We start from the raw sequence: 21,694 nt of genomic DNA, 5'->3' as shown, positions 1-21,694 counted from the left end.
TGTGTGTGTGCACTGTGCTGCTCAGTCACTTACAGTAAAGCAGGTGGTAATGAAGATTCCCGGGCTGCCTGCTGTGCTGTGATGTCTCCTCCTGTCCTGTTTGTCGAGATCAGCCAGCCTGAGGGTAGGAGGAGTCTCTGTAGGAGGAGGAGTGAAGACTAGAGGCAGCTACACACCCCGACCCCGCCCACCAACTCAGAGAAAGAAACATCCGACAAGGGGAAGGGACAGTCACGGTGCACTGCTGACTGACTGTAGGGGATGGATCATAGATGGATGGATCATCATCCGATCATGCTGAGCCTGAGTGATGCTGCTGCTGCTGCCTGCAAGGCTGCGAATTGAGAACAGCCAGCCAGAGCCAGGTCAGTGAATTAAACAGCGGCCGGGGGCGGGGCTGTGCGGCAGTGCGGGCGGCGCAGCCTCCTCAGTCTTGTTCAGTCAACTCAGTGTAAAGCTGCCGGGCTGCTGGTACAGTGCGGGCGTCGGGCGGCTCGCTCTTCTTTCATTGCTCGGGTCGGGATTCTCTTGCTTTGGCGCCCTCCCTCCTCTTGCGCCCTCAGGCGGCCTCCTTGGCTGCCTTATGCTTGGCGCCGGCCCTGGGGAAAATTAAAGTGGGACTTTGAATACCCCTCCAATAGTGAAATACAGTATATACATAACCATATTCATAGTTCCACTTTTTTCAAGTTGTCTTTTTTATGGATGATACCCTCAAATGGTTTTGGTTAAATCGCCAATGCCACTTCCACATATGCATTGTTTTCGTCAGTACAGAAACAAAGTGATCAATGACAGCTCTTGGTCCCTACTAATGATTGGTAGACAGCAGATGCAGCTCCCAATCAAGTGATAGCCAATCACAGTGATCACATTTTTGCCAATCCTTCCCAACCCCTGAACGTTCAGAACCTTTTAAAGGGATGCCAAGGTGAGAGGGAAGGGGATAAAATAGCAATGCCAGTAAAATAACCTTATGGGCCTTATTTTTCCACTTTACTCAATTATGTCTAGTGAGGATAGCAGCTATTTAATTCCAGTAAAAAAATGCTTATACTATATAAGAATTCAGTATATATACTAATAATTGCAACTAACAATGTTTAATACAAGAAAAAAATGTTTAGCTTCTATCATAAATGGCTGAGGGATGAAAGCACAAGACAAAAGGGCTGTGTCTGCCCCCCCCCACCAAAAAAAGAAAAAGAAAACAAACTTGTCAAGTGGGGGCAACACTGTGTGCTCCTTCCTGAGCCACTGCTCTATGCGTCCATAAGACACATTGAGGTACAGCTCACCCCCCCCCCATCCCCACGCCCTCTCCTTATTGGCTCACTGGCTGTGATTGACAGTCTCAGCCAATGAGGAGGGAAAGTCCCCAATACAGCCAAAGCTATCACGAACATCGCTGGATTGGAGGGGGCTCATGTATGGATTGGTGAGGCAGCGGGATGGGGGCCACTGCAGAGAGAAGGTTTTTTTATCTTCACGCTTGAATGCATGGAGAAGCAGGAGAATACACTGTGGTCAGTTTTCTATCTATCCTGGGTACTCAGCCTGCTCTCCTCCAATGATCAGATTTGTCTTCAATTCTCCCCCTCCCGGTAAGATAAGTGTGCTGCTGTTTCTCCTCCCCCAGCTGTTACTGTATACAGCTTAGAACAGAGGGTATGTGATCATGTTTAAAAAAGGGAAAAAGGTATTTATAATTTATTTATACATTTCTTTTTATATCTGTACAATTTTTTTTTTCTTCCATTTCTGTTGTAAACTGAATAGGTTGTTTTACAAGGTGAGGGTTTACATATACTTAAGGCTGGCTTCAGGTGTTTGTTTTACTGCAATGTACCACCATTACCAATTAGCATTCCAACCTACACTATATTACTAAAAGTATTGCCTTTACCCACACATGGACTTTAATGGCATCCCAGTGTTAGTCTGTAGGGTTCAGTATTGAGTTGGCCCACCTTTTGCAGCTAAAACAGCTTCTGCTATTTTGAAAAAGCTGTCCACATGTTTTTAGAGTGTGTCTATGAGAATGTTTGACCATTTTTCCAGAAGCGCATTTGTGAGGTCAGGCACTAATGTTGAACAAGTAGGCACTGTAGTGCATTAATGTTGATCTGGTAGCGCCAACCCCAAACTGTTCCCACAAATTTGAAAGCATGAAATTGATCAATATGCTGACACCTCAGGAGTTCCTTTCACTTGAACTAAGGGGCCAAGCCCAACCCCTGAAAAACAACCCCACACCATAATTACCCCTTCACCAAAGGAATTGGACAAGTTCAAAAAGCAAGGTCCATAAAGACATGGATGAATGCGTTTGGGGTGGAGGAACTTAAGTGGCCTACATAGAGTCCTGACCTCAACCCGAATAGAGCGGAACAACTTTGGCATAAATTAGAGCACAGACTGCGAGCCAGGCCTTCTCATCTAACATCAGTGCCTGACCTCACAAATGCTCTTCTGGAAGAATGGTCAAACATTCCTATAGACACACTCCTAAACCTTGTGGACACCCTTCCCAGAAGAGTTGAAGCTGTTATAGCTGCAAAGGGTGGGCCAACTTAATATTGAACCCTACGGACTAAGATTGGCATGCTATTAAAGTTCATGTGCATGTAAAGGCAGGTGTCCCAATACTTTCAGTAATATATTGTATATTGATTGGTTTGGGCAAAAGTTATAGCGTCTACAAACTATGGGATATATTTATGGAATTTTTACATTTTTTGTTTTCTATTAGTAATGGCGGCGATCAGCAACTTATATTGCGGCAGAAAAATTGGACACTAACTGACACTTAAGACATATTTTGGGGACCAGTGACACTAATACAGTGATTAGTGCTAAAAATATTACCAAACATGAATAAACTGCGCTACAAATTCTATGTGGCCCTTAACAAGCAGCAACTCTGCTGTGAGTTATATCAAGCGTAACAATGAATTCCTGAATTATTTTTATTGAAAGAACATTAAAAAATACTAATAAATTGAGACAGTTTCAAAATAGCTAATAAAAATATTTAAAAAAAAAAAAATCTGCATTTACGTACTTCAAAGGTCTAAGGTGTTATAAGGCTCTGATGTCACAAAAATTATTCAAGATGTTAAATGATATATGGGCATAACTCATTAAGTGGTTAGTTCAAATGACCTTTAATGTTGGGGTTTTTAACTCATAGAAGGGACACTGTCAATAAAATAAAAATGGTCTCTCCATGTCTCCATGTCTGTTCAGGATTCCATAAAACAGCCATAAAAATGTATAAAGTAAAATACACACGTTTAAAGTAAACACCATTTTTTTGATAAATTAAGACAGTTTCAAAATAGCTTAAGATAATAAAAATATTATTTAAAAAAAAAAAAAAAAATCTGCACTTGCATACTTCAAAAGTCTAAGGTGTTGTAAGGCTCAGATGTCACAAAAATGATTCCAGATGTTACATGATATATGGGCATAGCTCATTAAGTGGTTAGTTCAAACGACCTTTAATGTTGGGGTTTTTAATTCATAGAAGGGACACTGTTAATAAATTAAAAATGGTCTCTCCATGTCTGTTCAGAATTCCATAAAACAGCCATAAAAATGTATAAAGTAAAATACATACGTTTAAAGTAAACACCATTTTTTTGATAAAATTTTAATTAAAAATCCCCAGAAAATATGTTGTAATTTAATGTTTTTAAAAGTTACACGTATTAAAATCAACATGAATAGCATAAACGCAATGCTAATTAAGTACTTTATCAAAAGTCAAAATCATTTTATGCTTTGGCAGTCACTGGTAAAGAAAAAAAAAGGAAATCCAAAGCAGATGGTGTTATCGGTCTTTTTGTTTTTTTAATTCTTGTTATGTATTGGTTGAAAGGTAATTAATGCACGTATGACTGCTCGAATATCCTGATTTCTTATACTATATATGAAGGGATTAAACAAGGGTGTTACCACTGTGTAAATTACTGATATCATCTTGTTAAGGGTTTGTGAGCTTGATGGAACCAGATAAATTATTATTAAGGATCCATAAAACATTGTCACTACGGAGAGGTGAGAGCTACAGGTTGAGAAAGCTTTCTTCCTCCCGGAAATAGAGGACATGCCTAGAATGGTAATGACAACACAACTGTAGCTCACTAAAATCAAAATGAATGGTATGACCATGATAGGAAATGAGAGGATAAATACTTCCATCTCAAGAACTGAAGTGTCTGAGCAAGCAAGGTCAACAAAGGGAGCAAGATCACAGAAGTAATGGTCAATGATGTTGGGTCCACAGAACTTAAGCTGAGTCAGAAGACTCATTGTTATCAATGTTGATGTAAAGCCAAGCATCCAGCAAAAGATTACTAGGGAATACTGAAGATTCTGGCTCATAATTTTGTTATAGAGTAAAGGCTTACATATGGCCAGGTACCGGTCATAGGCCATAGTTGCAAGAAGATAACACTCTGTACTACCTGAGGCACAATAGAGATAACTCTGAGCGATGCAACCAGGAATGGATATGAACGCTCCTTTTAGCCATACGATCTTCAGCATATTGGGGACAATAAGAGTTCCCACCAACATTTCTGAAAACAAGAAATGTTTGAGAAAAAAGTACATGGGGGAGGTAAGACTTGATCTTTTTGTGAGCAATACGATAATCAAAACATCAATAAAAAGTGCTGAAGTATAAGCTACAAGTATGAAAGTGAAGATAACGATCTTTAATCTGCCCAAGTTTTGAAAACCCAAAAGGAGAAATTCTGTTATTTCTGTCCCATTCTGTTTACCCATGATTGGCTTTCTGTGATTACATAATGAAAAATACAATTTTAGAATATATTTTCATTTTGTTTATCGTAGTATTAAAAATGTTGCTACAGTACAATTTGAAAACTATTTACCAAGCATGTAAAACTCAAATGAATTAATAGGCAGAACCGAGCAGAATACAATTTAAAAAGGGCTGATTATGTCTATAGAGATTCATTCCTAGGTAATTCCAATAAAAAAAAAAAAAAACTTGCAACAATTTGGTTATTGAAATTACAGTAAAAATTGCCACTTACAAGGTTTTATCTCAGAGAAATGGTAAACTAGGTTTGAATTTGATCATTCGGAAGGCAGCTAGGGCTTCATGTAATTTAAATTCTACAATTACTGCAGGCCAGAATAAAGTAGTGATCGACCGATATAGTTTTTTCATTGCCGATACCGATATTTTGGTCATCGCGTATCGATATTGGCCGATATGGGCCGATATTTTCATACATTTAAAAAACATTGTTTTTTTTTTTTACTTGACAGGTACTCTTGTGGAGGGATATGGGGGTCTGAAAATCCCCAAACCCCTCCTCTGCACTTAAAAGCATTCAAAACGCCAAGTCCTTTTTTTGAATCTAGCGCCAGTACCCGTAAGTGATGCCATGACATCACTTCCGGGTTTTTGCATGGAGACCCGATCAGAGCCAAATGCAGCTTTGATCGGGTCTTCGGTGGCCTCGGAAGGCGGCGGGCATATCCAATGTATGCCAATTGAGGTGCTTCACAGTGCACCAATCTATCAGTGTATTGTGACACAGTGCATGAAAAAATGCTACATGTCCATTTTTTAGGCTAAGAAAAGAAGTACATTTTAATTTGCTAGATAGAACATCTTTAGAAAGTTTAGAAAGTTAGTGTTACCCCATAACAGGGGCAACATTTTTTTTTTTATTTGGCATTTGAAAGATCTCCCAATATAGTTTTTTCTAATTTTCTAAAATATTCCATAACTTTAATTGCATCTAATATTTATATTCACCTGTACAATAGTCTCCCAGATCACTACTGTATGGCCCAAGTTGAACTGTATGGCTTCCACTAGAAACTTTCCCAGGTAATCCTGTACAGGTGTGTATAAGATGGGGAGTCATTTATGGAATAATTGTACAAAACGTAGCCTCTAAATCTCAAGGAAAGGATACAAAATAATGAAAAGCCAGGTTAATGAAAAAATATATTTAGTACAAATCTTAGGTAGATTCATTTCATTATAAAACCAGTCAAATAATTTGGTTTACAAACACATAACACATGCATTTCATATGTGTGGAAAAATGTTTAAATTCTCAAATCCTTGAATTTGATAACACGGGCCAATAGAAGGAGGATTAGGAAAACAGCCGTAACACAGTGGACAATAGTGACTATAAAAGTTCCTGTGAATATAAAATGGAAACTGGAACATTGTTTATAAGTATCAAGACTTCTAGCTTCTAGCTGCAAGGAATCCCAGTTATTTATTCAGTCTTTATGTGGAAGCGCATCTAAAAAAAGGAATTGTTTTCCCAATGGTCATAATTGTTGTGTTGAGTGGAGGCAGTAAATCTTTTATTCTAAAAGGAATACATTTGTGTAATTTCTTTAGGGATGTATTCCTACTGGTTTTTCCATGGCTTTCTCTTTATTTTCTTTTACCAAACCAATAAACATAAAACAGTGGACTAGGATAGCAACAAAATGATATGAGGTGCCCTAAAACCCAACTCTGATTAACGGTCCACCATCAGGTGTTTAACACCTTCCAGTCCGTCCTATAGCAAAATGGGGGTTTCATTGTTCTGACTGGATGCCACATGATGTCCTTCAGAACAAATAACCCGTGCACGCCCCCTTGGGTGGGCAGCATGGCGATCGGTGGTGAAGTGTGTCACCTGGAAAGACCGCATCTCTGATTATGGTAAAGAGCCTTTTGACATGTCCAATCACAGCTGATCACAGTATAAATAGGAAGTGCTAGTTATCACCATTCCTCTATTCGTGCTGAGAGTGTGAGTGGAGGAGAGTCGATAAGTGGCTCTCCTAACAGGGAGGGTCACTTCACCTGTGTTCACCAGTGATGCCCACCTGTGTCCACCAGTGATGCCAATCAGTGCCCATCAGTGATACCAATCAGTGCCTATTAGTGCTACCTTTCAGTGCCTGTCAGTGATGCCTGCCGGTACCACCTATCAGTGACCATCAGTGCCGCCCATCAGTGCCCCATATCAGTGCCCATCAGTGCTGCCTATCAGTGCACATCAGTGAAGGAGAAAAAGTACTTATTTACAAAATTGTATTACAGACTCTAAGAAAACTTTGTTTTTCTAAATTGTAAAGTTTTTGGACATTTTGTTTGTTTGTTTACAGAAAAAAAAACTCAGGTGATTAAATACCACCAAAAGAAAGCTCTATCTGTCTAAAAAAATGATAAATACTTTGTTTGGGTACAGTGTTGCATGATGTCATTCAAAATGTGACAGCACTGAAAGCTTAAAATTGGATTGGGCAGGGAGGAGAAGAAAGTACCCAGTAGGCAAGTGGTTAAAAATGCTTTTAAAAAAAAAGAAGTGTTAATAGTTTATTTTTAACAATTAACAAAATGGAAAGTAAATGAACAGAAGAGAAATAAAATCAAATCAGAATTAGAATCAGAATTAGATTATTCTCCCGCTCTACAAGACTCTGGTCTGGCCACATCTGGAGTATGCTGTCCAGTTCTGGGCACCGGTCCTCAGAAAGGATGTGCTGGAACTGGAGAAAGTCCAGAGAAGGGCAACAAAAATAATTAGGGGGATGGAGGACATCAGCTATGAAGAAAGACTACAAGCCCTGAACTTATTCTCTCTGGAGAAGAGACGATTGAGGGGGGATATGATATCAATGTACAAATACTGTACTGGCGACCCGAGCATAAGGAACAAACTATTCAGAGAAAGGAGATACAATAAGACACGTGGCCACTCACTAAAACTAGAGGAAAGGCGGTTTAACCTTAAAGTGCGTAAGGGGTTCTTCACTGTAAGAGCGGTAAGGATGTGGAATTCTCTTCCACAAGCAGTCGTATCAGCAGGGAGCATTGATAGTTTCAAAAAACTGTTAGATGGACACCTTAAAGACCACAACATACAGGGGTATACAATGTACGGCTAAAAGCAAACACACACACACATCATAGGTTGAACTGGATGGACTCATGTCTTTTTTCAACCTCACTAACTATGTAACTAAATCAATATTTGGTGTTACCACCCTTTGCCTTCAAAACAGCATCAATTCTTCTAGGTACACTTACACACAGTTTTTGAAGGAACTCGGCAGGTAGGTTATTCCAGACATTTTGAAGAACTAAACACAGATCTTCTGTGGAAATCTTTCTGTCTCTTCAGACTCGATAATGTTGAGATCAGGGCTCTGTGGGGGCCAAACCAGCACTTCCAGGACTTGTTCTTCTTTATGCTAAGGATAGTTTTTAATGACATTAGCGGTATGTTTGGGGTCGTTGTCCTGTTGCAGAATAAATTTGGGGCTAATCACACATGCCTTGGTGATAAGGCATTATGGATAACTATCTGCCTGTATGGACTGTCCCTGCACAATGCATGTAACTATCAAGCTAATATGAGATTTAAGTCATTGGGTTTACATATACAATAGGTATTTGGCTGCAGAAGGGGTGGCCATAGGGAACAACATGCACAGGGGAAGTGTGTATGTGAGATCTGTCCCAATTCTGTTGAAATATTTTTCTTTTGTTATATTTATTGTCATTGATACATTTTGAATGTGCAGATGACCTTTTAAATACAGTAATGTGTCAATTCAAACGATCTTGTTATTTAGCCTTGCAGTTTGATACGAGCGCCCAGGTAATCAGTGGTCAAACTCTAATTTTTGTGCAATACTTGTCTGAAAGGGAAAGTCTGAAGACCATCTGAACAGCAATGACTTGAAAACACTGAAATCACTGGATTGACATCTGTGCTGGTGGTGTCATGGCAATATGGAGACCATTTTCTGGACTTATTACAAAAATGAAAGCCCAACCACTAAAATCTCTAAATTAATATAATCTGTGACGTGGTGATGTAATTTCAGAAGTCTCAGAAAAGCTCTGAAAGAGCTAACATAGCATCATATCATAAAATTCTGAATAAATGTATGGATAAAAGTATAAATATATATATGGGATTGTGTTGATACTAATAATAAAGTCACGTGATAAAGTCACGTGGATTGTGACGCAACACGTCGGGAGGCATCGGGTGACGTCTACTTCCAGTTTACGGCCGTAGCCGGAAGTACCCAGAGGATCGTTACCGCACTATTGCGGCTGCCGTTTTTTGCCCGCTATCGTCATTTTAAATGTGAGTGTATTCGATATATTGTTTGAATAAATATCTATTTTATGACATACTTCACTATGGATTCCAATATGTTTCTTTGAGTACACTGGCATCACTGGAATATCCATTGGAAAGGTGGCGATTGAGGAAGCAGTGGGAGTCACTAGGTGCCGATATCGGTAACAGTGGATACCAGCATAACTACAAGCCCATTAAGGAAATCCTGCATTCATATCCCAGGGCTATATATCAGCATAAATCGCCTTTAATCACTTAAGCCCCGGAGGATTTGGCTGCTAAAGGACCAGGGGTTTTTTTGCGATTTTTTACTGCGTGACTTTAACGGACAATTGCGCGGTCGTGCGACGCTGTACCTAAACGAATTTGACGTCCTTTTTTTCCCACAAACAGAGTTTCTTTTGGTGGTATTTGATCACCTGTGCGATTTTTTGATCACGCGCTATAAACAAAAAAAGAGCATAAATTTTGCAAAAATAACAATATTTTACACATTTTTTTATATGAAATTCCCCAAAAAAAATGTAAAAATCAAAATTTTTTAACATTTTTCGGCCAATTTGTTTTATGCTACCTATGTTTGGTAAAAAAAATTGCAAAAAGTGTATTTTGATTGGTTTGCGCAAAAGTTATCGCGTTTACTAATAAAGGGAAAGATTTTTGTCATTTTTGGTGTTTTTTTTTTTAACGCGTAATGGCGGCGATCTGCGATTTTTTTTTCGGTACTGCGACATTGCGGCGGACAGATCGGACCCTTGACTGACATTTTTGACACTTTTGGGGGTACCAGTGACATTACTGCAGTAATCAGTGCTATACATATGCACTGTTACTGCAAAAATGACACTGGCAGGGAAGGGGTTAACTTTATTGGACAGGGAGGGGTTAAGTGTGTCCTAGGGGTGTGATTCTAACTGTGCAGGGACATTCCTATTGGTGTAAAAGCAAAGATCAACCGTTCTACATAGTAGAACGGACAGATCTTCACTTTTACACAGGGAGAACTGACAGGCAGCTTGTTTACACAAGCCGCTCTGTCTTTCTCCCTTCACAGGAGCAATCGTAGTGTGACTGGCGGACATGGAGTCCGCCGGTCACACGCACTGACTTGTCTGTGAACGAGCCGCGGCGGGCGCGCGCCCGCCCGCAATAGGCTCGCAAGTCAGTGACAGGCGAGTGACGTACCGATACGTCACTCTGCCTGGCCGGGGCTGACCGCCGCAGTATATAGTCGTGCGGCGGTCGGCAACCGGTTAATGGTGCAATGAGGTGAGCGGCCATTGCACTAAAGTGAGTTTGCTCACTTCAGATCACATCACTGGAAATTCACCTTATTGTCTTAAAGAAAAATCACTATTGATCACTTCATTTCGAGCACTATGTATTTTGTTTGATCACTTATAGTCACTTTAATTATTGCACAAGGACTTTTACTCATTGCATAAGGACTTTATCTATCTATTTATTTATTCAGTATTTATTTATTGAATACTTTAAATATTGCACAAGGACTTTCACCTATGGTATAAGGACTTAATCTATCTATTTATCTATGCAGTATTTATTCATTTAATACAGTTATACATTTATTCCCACCGTTTGAGGGATTCTCACCATCACCTATTTTCAACACATATTTATATATAAATTATTGAATTGTTGTTGTTTACAGATATTATTGTGTTTTTTTATATATAGATTTTATACACTAATATATACTTTGATCAAATATGCAACACGGGGATTTAACACAATATTTTATCTATTTATTAATTATTATTTGAGATCATTTTTGGATGAGTTCAGCGAATTGGATTAAGGGCAGAGATATAGATATTCTTCTTGCGACTGTGATCGCATGTTCTGATTATTTTCTTTGATATATGGTTTGATTCTTAGAGTGAAGACAGATATATGGTTGAGAATACTATTAATGTTTTTATAATAATAATAATATTGTTAATATTTTATTGAAGACAGATATATTTCTAACTTTGCGATTCTGACCATAGGATGTGATTTTTGGCTTATTCTAGATAATTTATTCCAATGGTTAAAGGGACTGTTTATGGTCAGATACATTCCAGGCCCATTAGTATCAACAACACAAGCCCATATATATATTTATACTTTTATCCATACATTTATTCAGAATTTTATGATATGATGTTAGCTCTTTCAGAGCTTTTCTGAGATTTATCCCATTAGCGCTGATTCACTCTCTGTATAATTATTCTGGAAGTATTTGGTGAAAAATACCAGAATTGGCTGCTGATGGTGGAGGACTCCATCCTAATCTCATATCTACTATCCTAATAGAGATTCACCATTTAGAATACTTCAATAGCTCATCTAGAGTCCCTCTCAATCAAATACCTAAGTGGCATATATCACCCCCCAACTTTTCTATATTAATTTCAGAAGTCCCTTTCAATTTTTGATTAAAATTATCCCTGGTATTCCTGCCATGAATATTTTTTTTACAGGCTCTTCCTGTTTCAGGGTAATATTGTTCTGCCCCTGTCCTTGAATCCTTTATGAGCATGTTTTGAGCCCATCCTGTTAAAAAAACAGCATTATTATTTTGTTAATTTGCTAATATGCTTTCAATTATGTTGAAACTCTGTTTTTTCAGTTTCCATTTGAAGTACTGAAAGGTTTAAGATTACATTTTTAATGAAAAATATTAAAAGCAGCACCCCATCCCCAGAATGAAGCAGACTGGGTTGCAGTTTCCTTTCAGCCCCCTTCTATGCTGATAGCCCTCATGTATTTTAACACTGAGGGCGGGGGGGGGGGCCTTGAGGTAAAATGGGGTCATCCAAGGTACCCTAGCCCTATGCTGACTTACACTGAACTGTTCACTGCCCCTGGTGACAAGGAAAAGGTGCTGACAAGGGGGTATACACGACCACCTACCTGCCCCCAGTAATGGCAAGTAGGTGGTTGACCTCTCCCTGGTGAATTGGTTGATTTTTGTATATGACGGCCATTACCTGACCAGGCTCCTATAACATACTATGTGATATGCCCATGTGGATGGAGATTTCATATGGCTAGTCTTACACATAAATTGGCCAATTGTGAGCAAGTATAACTAAAAGTGCAACACCCATTTTGAACCAATGATCCATTCCAAGGGCCAAAACTGGATATCCCAAATAAGCTTGGTCCATTTCTTCTAGGAGGTGCAGTTGTTGGTTGTATGGTCTAACTTATGTTGTTTTTGCACAATCTATATAATCTATATACTGTATTTACTAGAGAGCTTGACTAATTATCTTCCTGATTAAGCAGGCTATTGACCCGAATAATGCGTTGAAGTCACAGCAAGCAACCCTTCACCTAAATATGGCACGGATGATGAGGAAAGCAATATATGATGTACAATATGCACATGTGATCATGTTTTGTATTATCCCAGATTTTTTATATTATCGTATTGTTTTTACTTTTGTACAAATAAAATTATGAGATTTTTTTCTACTGTTAAAGTCCTGATTTCTCAAGTTAGGTTTCTATGCATTGGTTTTAATCCAACTATGGCAAAATATTTAGTCACGTATCACCTGTCCTGACCATGACTTGACCTCAGACTGGAGAGGCCTACCAGGAAGATCAAGCTGCTCATGTGGACGGAAGTGTCAGTCAAACCACAAAGTGTATCAGCAGAAGTTAAAGCTAAACTCTGGCTAGGCCACAGGTTCAGGATGTCAGGATCTGCCAATGAAACCAGCAGGCAGGCGGAAATAGTATACATAGACTTCTTTAACTGATTAGACGGACTACTCAACTTAGAGTAGTCCAGAGCAGGTACTAAGCAACAGTAGGGAGCAGAATTAGCGGCAGTAACCAAGTCACAGAGCAAGCCAAGGTCAGCAATTAGTGGGCAGCACAGTACCAAATCATAAGCTGGATTAAGACCATGGATAAAGCTAAGGTTTAGGCAGCAGTAAAGAGCAAGAGTAAAAAGTACAAGCTGAAAAGCAGACAGCACTCACACTAATTCAGGCCATCCCTGAATGCCTCACTGTCCAACATATGTATATATACGTCCTCGGATGGGAGAGGTGGTATCATTTTTTAGTGACAGCGATTTCCTATAAGGTAAATAGACCCGAGAAGCTATACAGCCACTTGATTACTTTTACATGTGGGGGAAGGGGTTATCCCCTTCCTGCTGCCACCCACCACCTTCCTAGGATCCTCAGGGACCCTGGGAACAATGTGACCGCCTTTGTTGCATTTACTGAGAAGAGAGGGACAGACATTTCTGCCCCTCGTCTCTGACGTTAGAAATGGGGATTTGGTCACTCAGTTTGGTTTGTAGTTTCCAAGCCATTACTAGCTTGTGAAAGCATTTGATCAAATGGATCTCAGTTGTATCAGATACTTTGGAAGACAGAGGAAAGATCTGGAGTCTAAAAGACCCCAGATCTCTCCATAAAGAGGACCTGTCACAGCCTATGCTGTCACAAGGAATGTTGTTCATCCCTTGTGATAGCAGTAAAGTTCAATAAAAAATAAAATCCAGGTACCATCCAGGCTTCATTGGTTGATATAAGCTCTGCTTCTTTGACCCAATCGTTTGGTGATTGATAAGCCTTTTTTTTCTGGCTTCTGGTAAGCAGACCTACAGTTGGTGGCGGATTGTGCACTGGCATTGGATATCACACAGCACCATTTGCTTCTTGCCCATGCACTGAGAAACACACAAACGGACAAGCATACTCCTGTGTCAGTGGTGGCTGTTGCTCCATCAGTCGGAGGGGCAGCGGGTGGCAGACCGACCCCCCCACCACTCCAGCGGCAGACAGACCCCTGGCGTCTGGCGCCCTGCATGTAGATTAGGGGGGCGGACACATGGATAGGGGGGGTGGCACCCCTGTGCCCCTAATGGACAGGCCGCCACTGTCCTGTGTGTAGCTGCATGCCTAACTATGACTCTATGCACGGAGCTTCAATCAAAGACACTCACACACTCACAGGTCCCAGGCCAGGTGTTTTCTGATAGCATGTTCCTGCATTGTGCTTTGTTGCTGTCAGATTGGCTTTTGCAAGGCTGTACCAGGTGTTTCAGCAGAGGACATAATAAATTGGTGGGGGAGCACCCATTTTATTAGCAAGTTAAAAGTCACATTGGTAGTCTATTTTATTCATTTTTACCAAATTCAAAAGCAAATACATAAGCTTTAATATGTTCCGCACTAAACTCCATTTTGTTCATTAGTGACAAGTCATTTTAAGTAGCTGGGACCCTGATTAGCTGAATAAACTAGAAAAAATGTTGGCTTTTTTGCTCATGTCAACTTATATGTAGGAAATTCAGCAGGAGCATGCCATCTTTCATGGAAAAATTGATAAAATGGCAAGGTTAGTTAAATTACCAATTCAACATAGAATGTTAAAGGCAAGAACAAAAATGGAATTGTCAGGAGCATGGTTTCAGTCCAGCATCCTGGTTTTGGTCAGGATACATTCTGTCTGTCCACCTGCAAGGTGATTGATGTGGCCAGTCTCTGAATGGAGACCAAACTTGGTTTAAGTCAAGTTATATGACGGCAGGTCGGCAGTTGTGAAAAAACGCGCCGGCTCACGACGTGCTGACGTCACCCGTGTTAACCCGGAAGGACAGGCGGACTTCCAGCCGGCAGGCTGCTTTGTTTTTACACTTATAATCTGCTGTCTATGTAAGTGTTTTTTCACATTTTAATAAAATTGATTTAATGGTATGCACTATGGAGTCCCCTATGCATTCTCTTGCTATCCTTACCCGTGGATTCTGAGATAAAGGGTTGGCATTGGGTGATACATTCTGCCTATACATATGTTTTTGCGGATATCCAGGTCCCATCCAGGCTTCATTGGTTGATATAAGCTCTGCCTCTTTGACCCAATCGTTTGGTGATTGATAAGCCTTTTTCATCTGGCTTCTGGTAAACAGACCTACAGTTGGTGGCGAATTGTGCACTGGCATTGGATATAACACAGCACCATTTGCTTCTTGCACATTGTGTCACTTTACTGGGACTCTTTGGACTATTATATATTTATTTATTTATTTTTATCTATTTATTTATCTATTAATTTAATATTGGACATTTTTTGATCATCTCAATTCTAATTATTCCACTTATTTATTTGCACGTTTTTTACATCACTATTTGTCGTAATTTTCAGTATTTGGCTACCTCATAGCAAGCTGCCTGCTGTGGGGGTACTCAACAGGAGGGAGGGGCCAGGAGCACCGCAGAGGGACCCAAGATTAGGAGGATCCAGGCTACTCTGAGCAATATCAACTGAACAGAGAAGGTAAGTATAACATGTTTGTTATTTTTAAAAAAAAATGAAATGTTACAATCACTTTAAGGCTTTAGAACCACTTTAAGTAGGTACACATTAATACAGTACATAGCTTGCATCATGAGGCAACACAATCTTTACTTCTAAATGTAACCTAATCTTCAGCACACAAAGATGAATGTGCAAGCAAACTGTGTTAAACCTAGTAGACACTAGCTGCTTGTTTTTGTTCAACCTAGTGGGCTGAACGTAAAAAAAAAAAAAAAATGGAGAGCTAGGGAGGACCAGGTAAGTATAACGTGTTTTTTCCACAAAATTTATAATGAATGTTACTTTGTTTTCATTTCTAGCAAATGCTCAAAAAGTTCACACTAAAACTTAGTGAAAAAGTTAGGTGCTACCTTACAAAACAAACATTTTCACAATGAAACTTTGAAATAAGTATTTGCTGTATATTGTAAGAAAACTATAGAACACAAATACATTTAGACCCTTTAAAAAAAAAGCTTACATTTAAAAAAAAAAAACAAACATATTTTTATTTAAAACAAAGGCCTTAATTGTATACTTCAAAGTCTTAGCAGCTGTAAGACCCTGGGTCACAATTGTTATTTCAGGTGTTGCATGATATATGGACACTGCACACTAAGTGGTTGCCTTCAATGATTTTAATGTTAGAGCTGTTGGTAAATTCATGGAAGGGACACTGTCAAGAATTTTATAATGTTCCCTCCATGACTCTTCATGTTTCTACACACGTCAGTTCACAACCATGCAAGTTAATAGCTATATCATTCATGGATGTCCATTGGGAGGCGGGCGAAACACGTAGACATAATTTCCGGCGTAACCTAACCATCTACGTCACTTCCTGTTCCTTGGTGGAACGCATGCTAGTCAGCGTTCCAGGAAGCATTGCATTATAGATCTGCTGCCTATATTTTTTAGTTGTTTGTGAGTATACACGGTTACATTTTATTAATAAAATTGTCCATACAATATTATACTATGATCTCCTCTTTTCAATTGGGCTGAGCCCACCAAGGAACCATCATTTGCCATTAATAACGAGCAGCTTGTTTGGAAGATATCTTCACACATTTTCTTCCTGGACCCTATACTCACCAATAGCCACATCCGAGCCAATAGTGGGTCTTCGTTTCTGGTGAGTAGGGATATATGAGGGGAGTGTGGCACCTCGGCACTGTTAAGCACTTTTTTAAGAAATTGAAGAAGCACCAACACGTTTTTTTGCACTAATACACTGGTTATTGGAACGTGTATGAATTTCTCCGAAGGGCACTGGTTATTGGACCATCTATGAACTATTTTTGAGTAATCTTTATCAATTTTTTTATTAGATTCTGTACTTCATACATAGCTCTTTTTTTAACTGTTAATGTATTTTTGATGTTACTCTATATATTTTCGCACAGTCTTCAGATTCTGATTAGATACTGATTGTATTCACATGGCACTTTATTTTTAGCACTTTCTTCACTTTATATTTATTCACATAAAGAGTGCCCCCTTGCCCTCTATGTTGACCTTAAAGTGAATAACTTAACACCAAGTTGGACCCCTTATGTATTTATACATGTTGATCATATCCCCCCTTAATCTCCTCTTCTCAAGAGAGAATAAATTCAGTTCCTCTAATCTTTCCTCATGGCTGAAATATAATTTATTTATTTAAGTACACATCCCCAAAAAAAAAACATGTTGTAATGTAATATTTTTTAATGTTATATTTAATAAACTCAACATCAATGGAATAAAAATGCATATTTTCTTTATGACTCTAAGTCAAAAATATTTTACATTTAAATAGTCACTGGTTAAAAAGTCCAAAGCAGGCAGTGTTATCAGTCTTTCTCTCTATTTAACTTATGTTAGGTATCTGCTGTGAAGTAATTATTGCACGTACGTATAACAGCTCTGATTTCCTTATTTCTTATACTATATATAAAGGGATTAAACAAGGGTGTTACCACTGTGTAAAGAACTGATACCATCTTGTTAAGAGTTTGTGAGCTTGATGGAACCAGATAAATTATTATTAGGGACCCAAAATAAATTGTCACTACGGAGAGGTGAGAGCTACAGGTTGAGAAAGCTTTCTTCCTCCCAGTGATAGAAGACATGCATAGAATGGTAAATATGACATAACTGTAGCTCACCAAAACCAAAATAAATGGTATGACCATGATAGGAAATGAGAGGATTAATATTTCCATCTTAAAAGCTGAAGTGTCTGAGCAAGCAAGGTCAACAAAGGGAGCAAGGTCACAGAAGTAATGGTCAATGATGTTGGGTCCACAGAATTTTAGTTGAGTCACAAAACCCATTGTTACCAGTGTGGACATAAAGCCAAGCATCCAGCAAAGGATTACCAGAGAATATTGAAGATTCTGGCTCATAATTTTGTTATACAGCAAAGGCTTACATATGGCCAAGTACCGGTCATAGGCCATCGCTGCAAGAAGATAACTTTCTGTGCTACCTGAGGCACAATAGAGGTAACTCTGAGCAATGCAGCAAGGGATAGAGATGATAGCTCCATTCAGCCATATGACCCGTAACATGTTGGGAACAAAAAGGGTCGCTAACAAAATTTCTGAACACAAGAAGTTTTTGAGAAAAAAGTACATAGGAGAGGCAGCAAATTTTTTGGTTGAGACTGCTGTGATAATCAATCCATCAATAAAAAGTGCAGAAGTATAAGCTATGAGAATAAATATGAAGAGAACAGTCCGGAATCCACCAATGTCTGGAAATCCCAAAAGAAAAAAATGTTTAATTGCTGTGCCATTTTTCTCCCTCATAATCAATTGTTTTGTATCTGCACAGAGAGAGATTATAATTATTAGCATTAAAGGCCATCTTCAGACATGCCAATCACCTACATTCTTCCAGCACCCTCAAACCCATTCAGCAGTATTTTCCTAAATAAATCCCTTTTGATTTTTTTATATATTCACCAAAATTCACCATTTATGTCCCACACCTGGGACTGGGATTGCAGGAGTCCCAATTGATGGCTCCATTGTCTCTCTGCTGGGGACCCTGCCTGGTAGCCAATAGGGAGTGTCCATGTCACCAAGGCTGTGACATGGACACCCGAATAACAACCCCCTCCTTCTCTGCAGGAAAGAACTTAGAAAGACTCAGGACCCAGGTCACATGACTTAGATGAGTATTTTTTTGCACTAATACGTTTTTTTTTTTTTCCCCAGCAATTAGTTGGAGGGGGAGTGGAAGAAGTTTCTGAGCACCCAGAGTTCAGCTTTAAGTTTAATTTTCTTTTTTTTTTTAAGTTTAATTTTCTACAGCACAATACCAAATAGGGTTAATCTACTAAAAACACGAAGGATTTACATTTTGCAATGTAATTTTCACTTTGCAAGGGAATTTTCCCTTAGCTTAGTGACTGTGGTACAAATTAACTTTGCAAAGAATACTCAATCATGTGCAAAGCAACTAAAGAAAATTTGTATTTTTGCTTGCACATGATTGGATGATCAACATTTCACACCTTCAATAAGCTAATAGAAAATTCCCTTGCCTATTTGCCTTTAGTAAATCAGCCCTATTTTTTAAAGTGCAAAGCAGAACAGCATTATATCTATTAGCATCTCATATTTACCTTTGTTATAGTATATTTGAAATAATGTTTTGTCTAGTAAAAATAAAATGATTAATTCCTTTCAATAACTAGAAAACTATTTAATCTCAGGTCTCCAAAGAAGACAAGTGGCCACACAAGTTGCATGAGAAGTGGTTCAATCCCAAACGTAAGGAGTTCCTTACTGCTGGAACGGTAAGAATGTGGAACTTCCTTCCACATTTGGTGGTGTCAGCAGGGAGTATAGATAAAATAGAAAAACTTTTAGATGTGTTTCTCAGTAAACACAAAGTACAGGCATATGAACATTGGTAGCAACATAAACACACACACACACATTATGAACTGGATGTACTGCTGTCTTTATTTGACCTTTCAATCTTATTCAATCTTTTAATTCTCTACTTTCTCCACCAGCACCACCTCAACCCAGTATCTCACTCACTGCTCATGAGATAGCCAGTCACTTCAAAAACAAGGCTGATGCAATTCACGGGGGCATCTCCACTACACAGACATCTATCCCTCTTAACATACCCTGTACAAAACCGCCCTCAAGACTTACCTCCTTTTGACCTAGGTACTACTGAAGAGGTCGCTAAAGTTTTCCCAGAAGCCCCCCTTACCATCTGTCTGCTGGACCCTGCTTCCTCACAACTACTACAGTCACCCTTCTGTTCTATCCTATGTTCCCTCACTCACATCTTCAATCTCTCCCTCTCTACTGGTACCTTCCTCTCCCCTCTAAAGCACATGCTGATCACCCCCATAATTAAAAAGCCCTCACTGGACCCCATCAGCCTGAACAACTTAGGACCCATCTCCTTGCTTCCATTTACCTCTAAACATCTATAAGGCTTAGTCTACAACCGTTTAAGCTTCTACCTCACTGACCACAACCTTCTTGAGCCCTTACAGTCAGGCTTTCGCTTACTACAATTCACTGAAACTGCCCTGCTAAAACACACTACTGATTGACTAACTGACAAAACCAATGGCCACTACTCCATACTCATACTACTAGAACTCTCTACATCCTTTGATACTGTTGATCCCCTCCTCCTCTAAAAACTCCACTGTCTTGGCCTTCAAGACTTTCCTCTCTCCTGGTTCTCCTCCTACCCATCACAGTGTGCCTTCAACATTACCTTTAACTCTGTCTCCTCCTTTCCACTTCCTCTTTCTGTAGAGGTCCCCCAAGGTTCTGTCTTTGGACCCCCTTCTCTTCTCCATCTACACCTCCTCCCTTGGTTACTTGATAAACTCCCATTGCTTCCAGTACCATCTCTGACGACACACAAATCTATCTCTCTGCTCCTCACCTCACTCTTTAATTCTCCTCTCACCTTACTAACTTATCAACTGACATAAAAGCATGGATGTCACACCACTTCCTCAAACTCAATCTTTTTCAAATGGAGCTCATAATATTTCCTCCGGCCTGTGCCCCCTCCCCTGACTTCTCCATCAAGATCAATAATACAACCATCAGCACCGTCATCCACAAAAACTGAGATTGAGCTAATAATCCCGTCCTCTATATTATTTATGAATAAATTGAATAGAATTGGTCCCAGGACAGAACCATGGGGGATCCCACTTACCACTCCAGACCAATCTGAGTAAACATTTTTTATCACCACCCTTTGGACACACCCCTGTAACCAGTTTTCTATCCAAGAACAAATCTTGTGGTCGATACCTGCAGACCTTAGCTTGTAGCCTAAGCATTAATGGGAAACTGTATTGAATACCTTTGCAAAATCAAGATACACCACATCCACAGGCCTCGCCCTGTCTAGATCGGGGCTCACCTCCTCATAGAATGTTAACAGGTTGGTCTGGCAAGAACGTCCCTTTGTAAACCCATGCTGATAACTACTAATGATACTGTTGTCCTCAATCATCCCCTCCAATAATTTACATACCATTGATGTCAGGCTGACTGGCCTGTAGTTTCCTGGAATATGTCTCTGCCCATTTTTGAATATTGGTATCACATTGGCTTTCCTCCAGTCAACTGGTACAGTTCCCATCAGTATACTGTCCGCAAAGATTAGGAACAACGGTCTAGATATAACCCGACTGAGTTCCTTGAGTACTCTCGGGTGTAAGCCATCTGGTCCTGGTGATTTATTTGTGTTAATCTTATCAAGTCTTTCCTTGATTCCAGCCTTTGTTAGCCCCAGCAGTAGGTCCTGTGATGTGCTGCTAACAATACTGTTGTGGTCAGTATACCCCTCCTTTTCCTGTGTAAAAAGAGGAGAAGAAAGCATTTAGTACATTTGCTTTCTCTGTGTTAACTGTAACCATCCTCCCTTCATCGTTATTTATGTGTGCAACATGCTCTGACCTCGTTTTTTTACTATTAATATATCTAAAGAATTTCTTAGGGCTTTTTTTTTACTCTCCCCTGCTATGTGTCTCTTGTAGTCTTTTTTAGCTGCCCTGATTTTGTTTTTACATTTCTTGTTACATTCCTTGTATTGTTAAAAAGCTGACAGTGCCCCCTCCATTTTATATTTCTTAAAGGCCATTTTTTTTCTCTCTAATAAGAATTTTTTCTTTATGGTTGAGCCACCCCGGTCTGACCTTGGTTCTT

At 39.4% G+C, this 21,694-nt stretch overlaps 2 protein-coding genes across 2 annotated transcripts; both read right to left on the bottom strand.

The window, feature by feature from the left end:
- Nucleotides 1-3,855: 3,855 nt before the first annotated feature.
- Nucleotides 3,856-4,794, bottom strand: LOC309552902 (olfactory receptor 10A7-like; the record flags this gene model as incomplete). The annotated part of the gene is made up of 1 exon (XM_082253811.1): nt 3,856-4,794. The coding sequence occupies one exon, from the start codon at nt 4,792-4,794 to the stop codon at nt 3,856-3,858; it is 939 nt and encodes a 312-aa protein (XP_082109937.1).
- A 12,565-nt stretch (nt 4,795-17,359) lies between these two features.
- LOC309552900 (olfactory receptor 5G26-like) lies at nt 17,360-18,052 on the bottom strand (the record flags this gene model as incomplete). The annotated part of the gene is made up of 1 exon (XM_082253808.1): nt 17,360-18,052. The coding sequence occupies one exon, from the start codon at nt 18,050-18,052 to the stop codon at nt 17,360-17,362; it is 693 nt and encodes a 230-aa protein (XP_082109934.1).
- Between the last annotated feature and the right edge of the window lie 3,642 nt (nt 18,053-21,694).

This window comes from Pelophylax lessonae (assembly GCF_965119305.1).
Source record: "Pelophylax lessonae genome assembly, chromosome: 4".
NCBI classification, from domain to species: Eukaryota; Metazoa; Chordata; class Amphibia; order Anura; family Ranidae; genus Pelophylax; species Pelophylax lessonae.
Note: the sequence above shows the minus strand (reverse complement) of the source record. Positions and strands in the feature narration are given on the sequence as shown.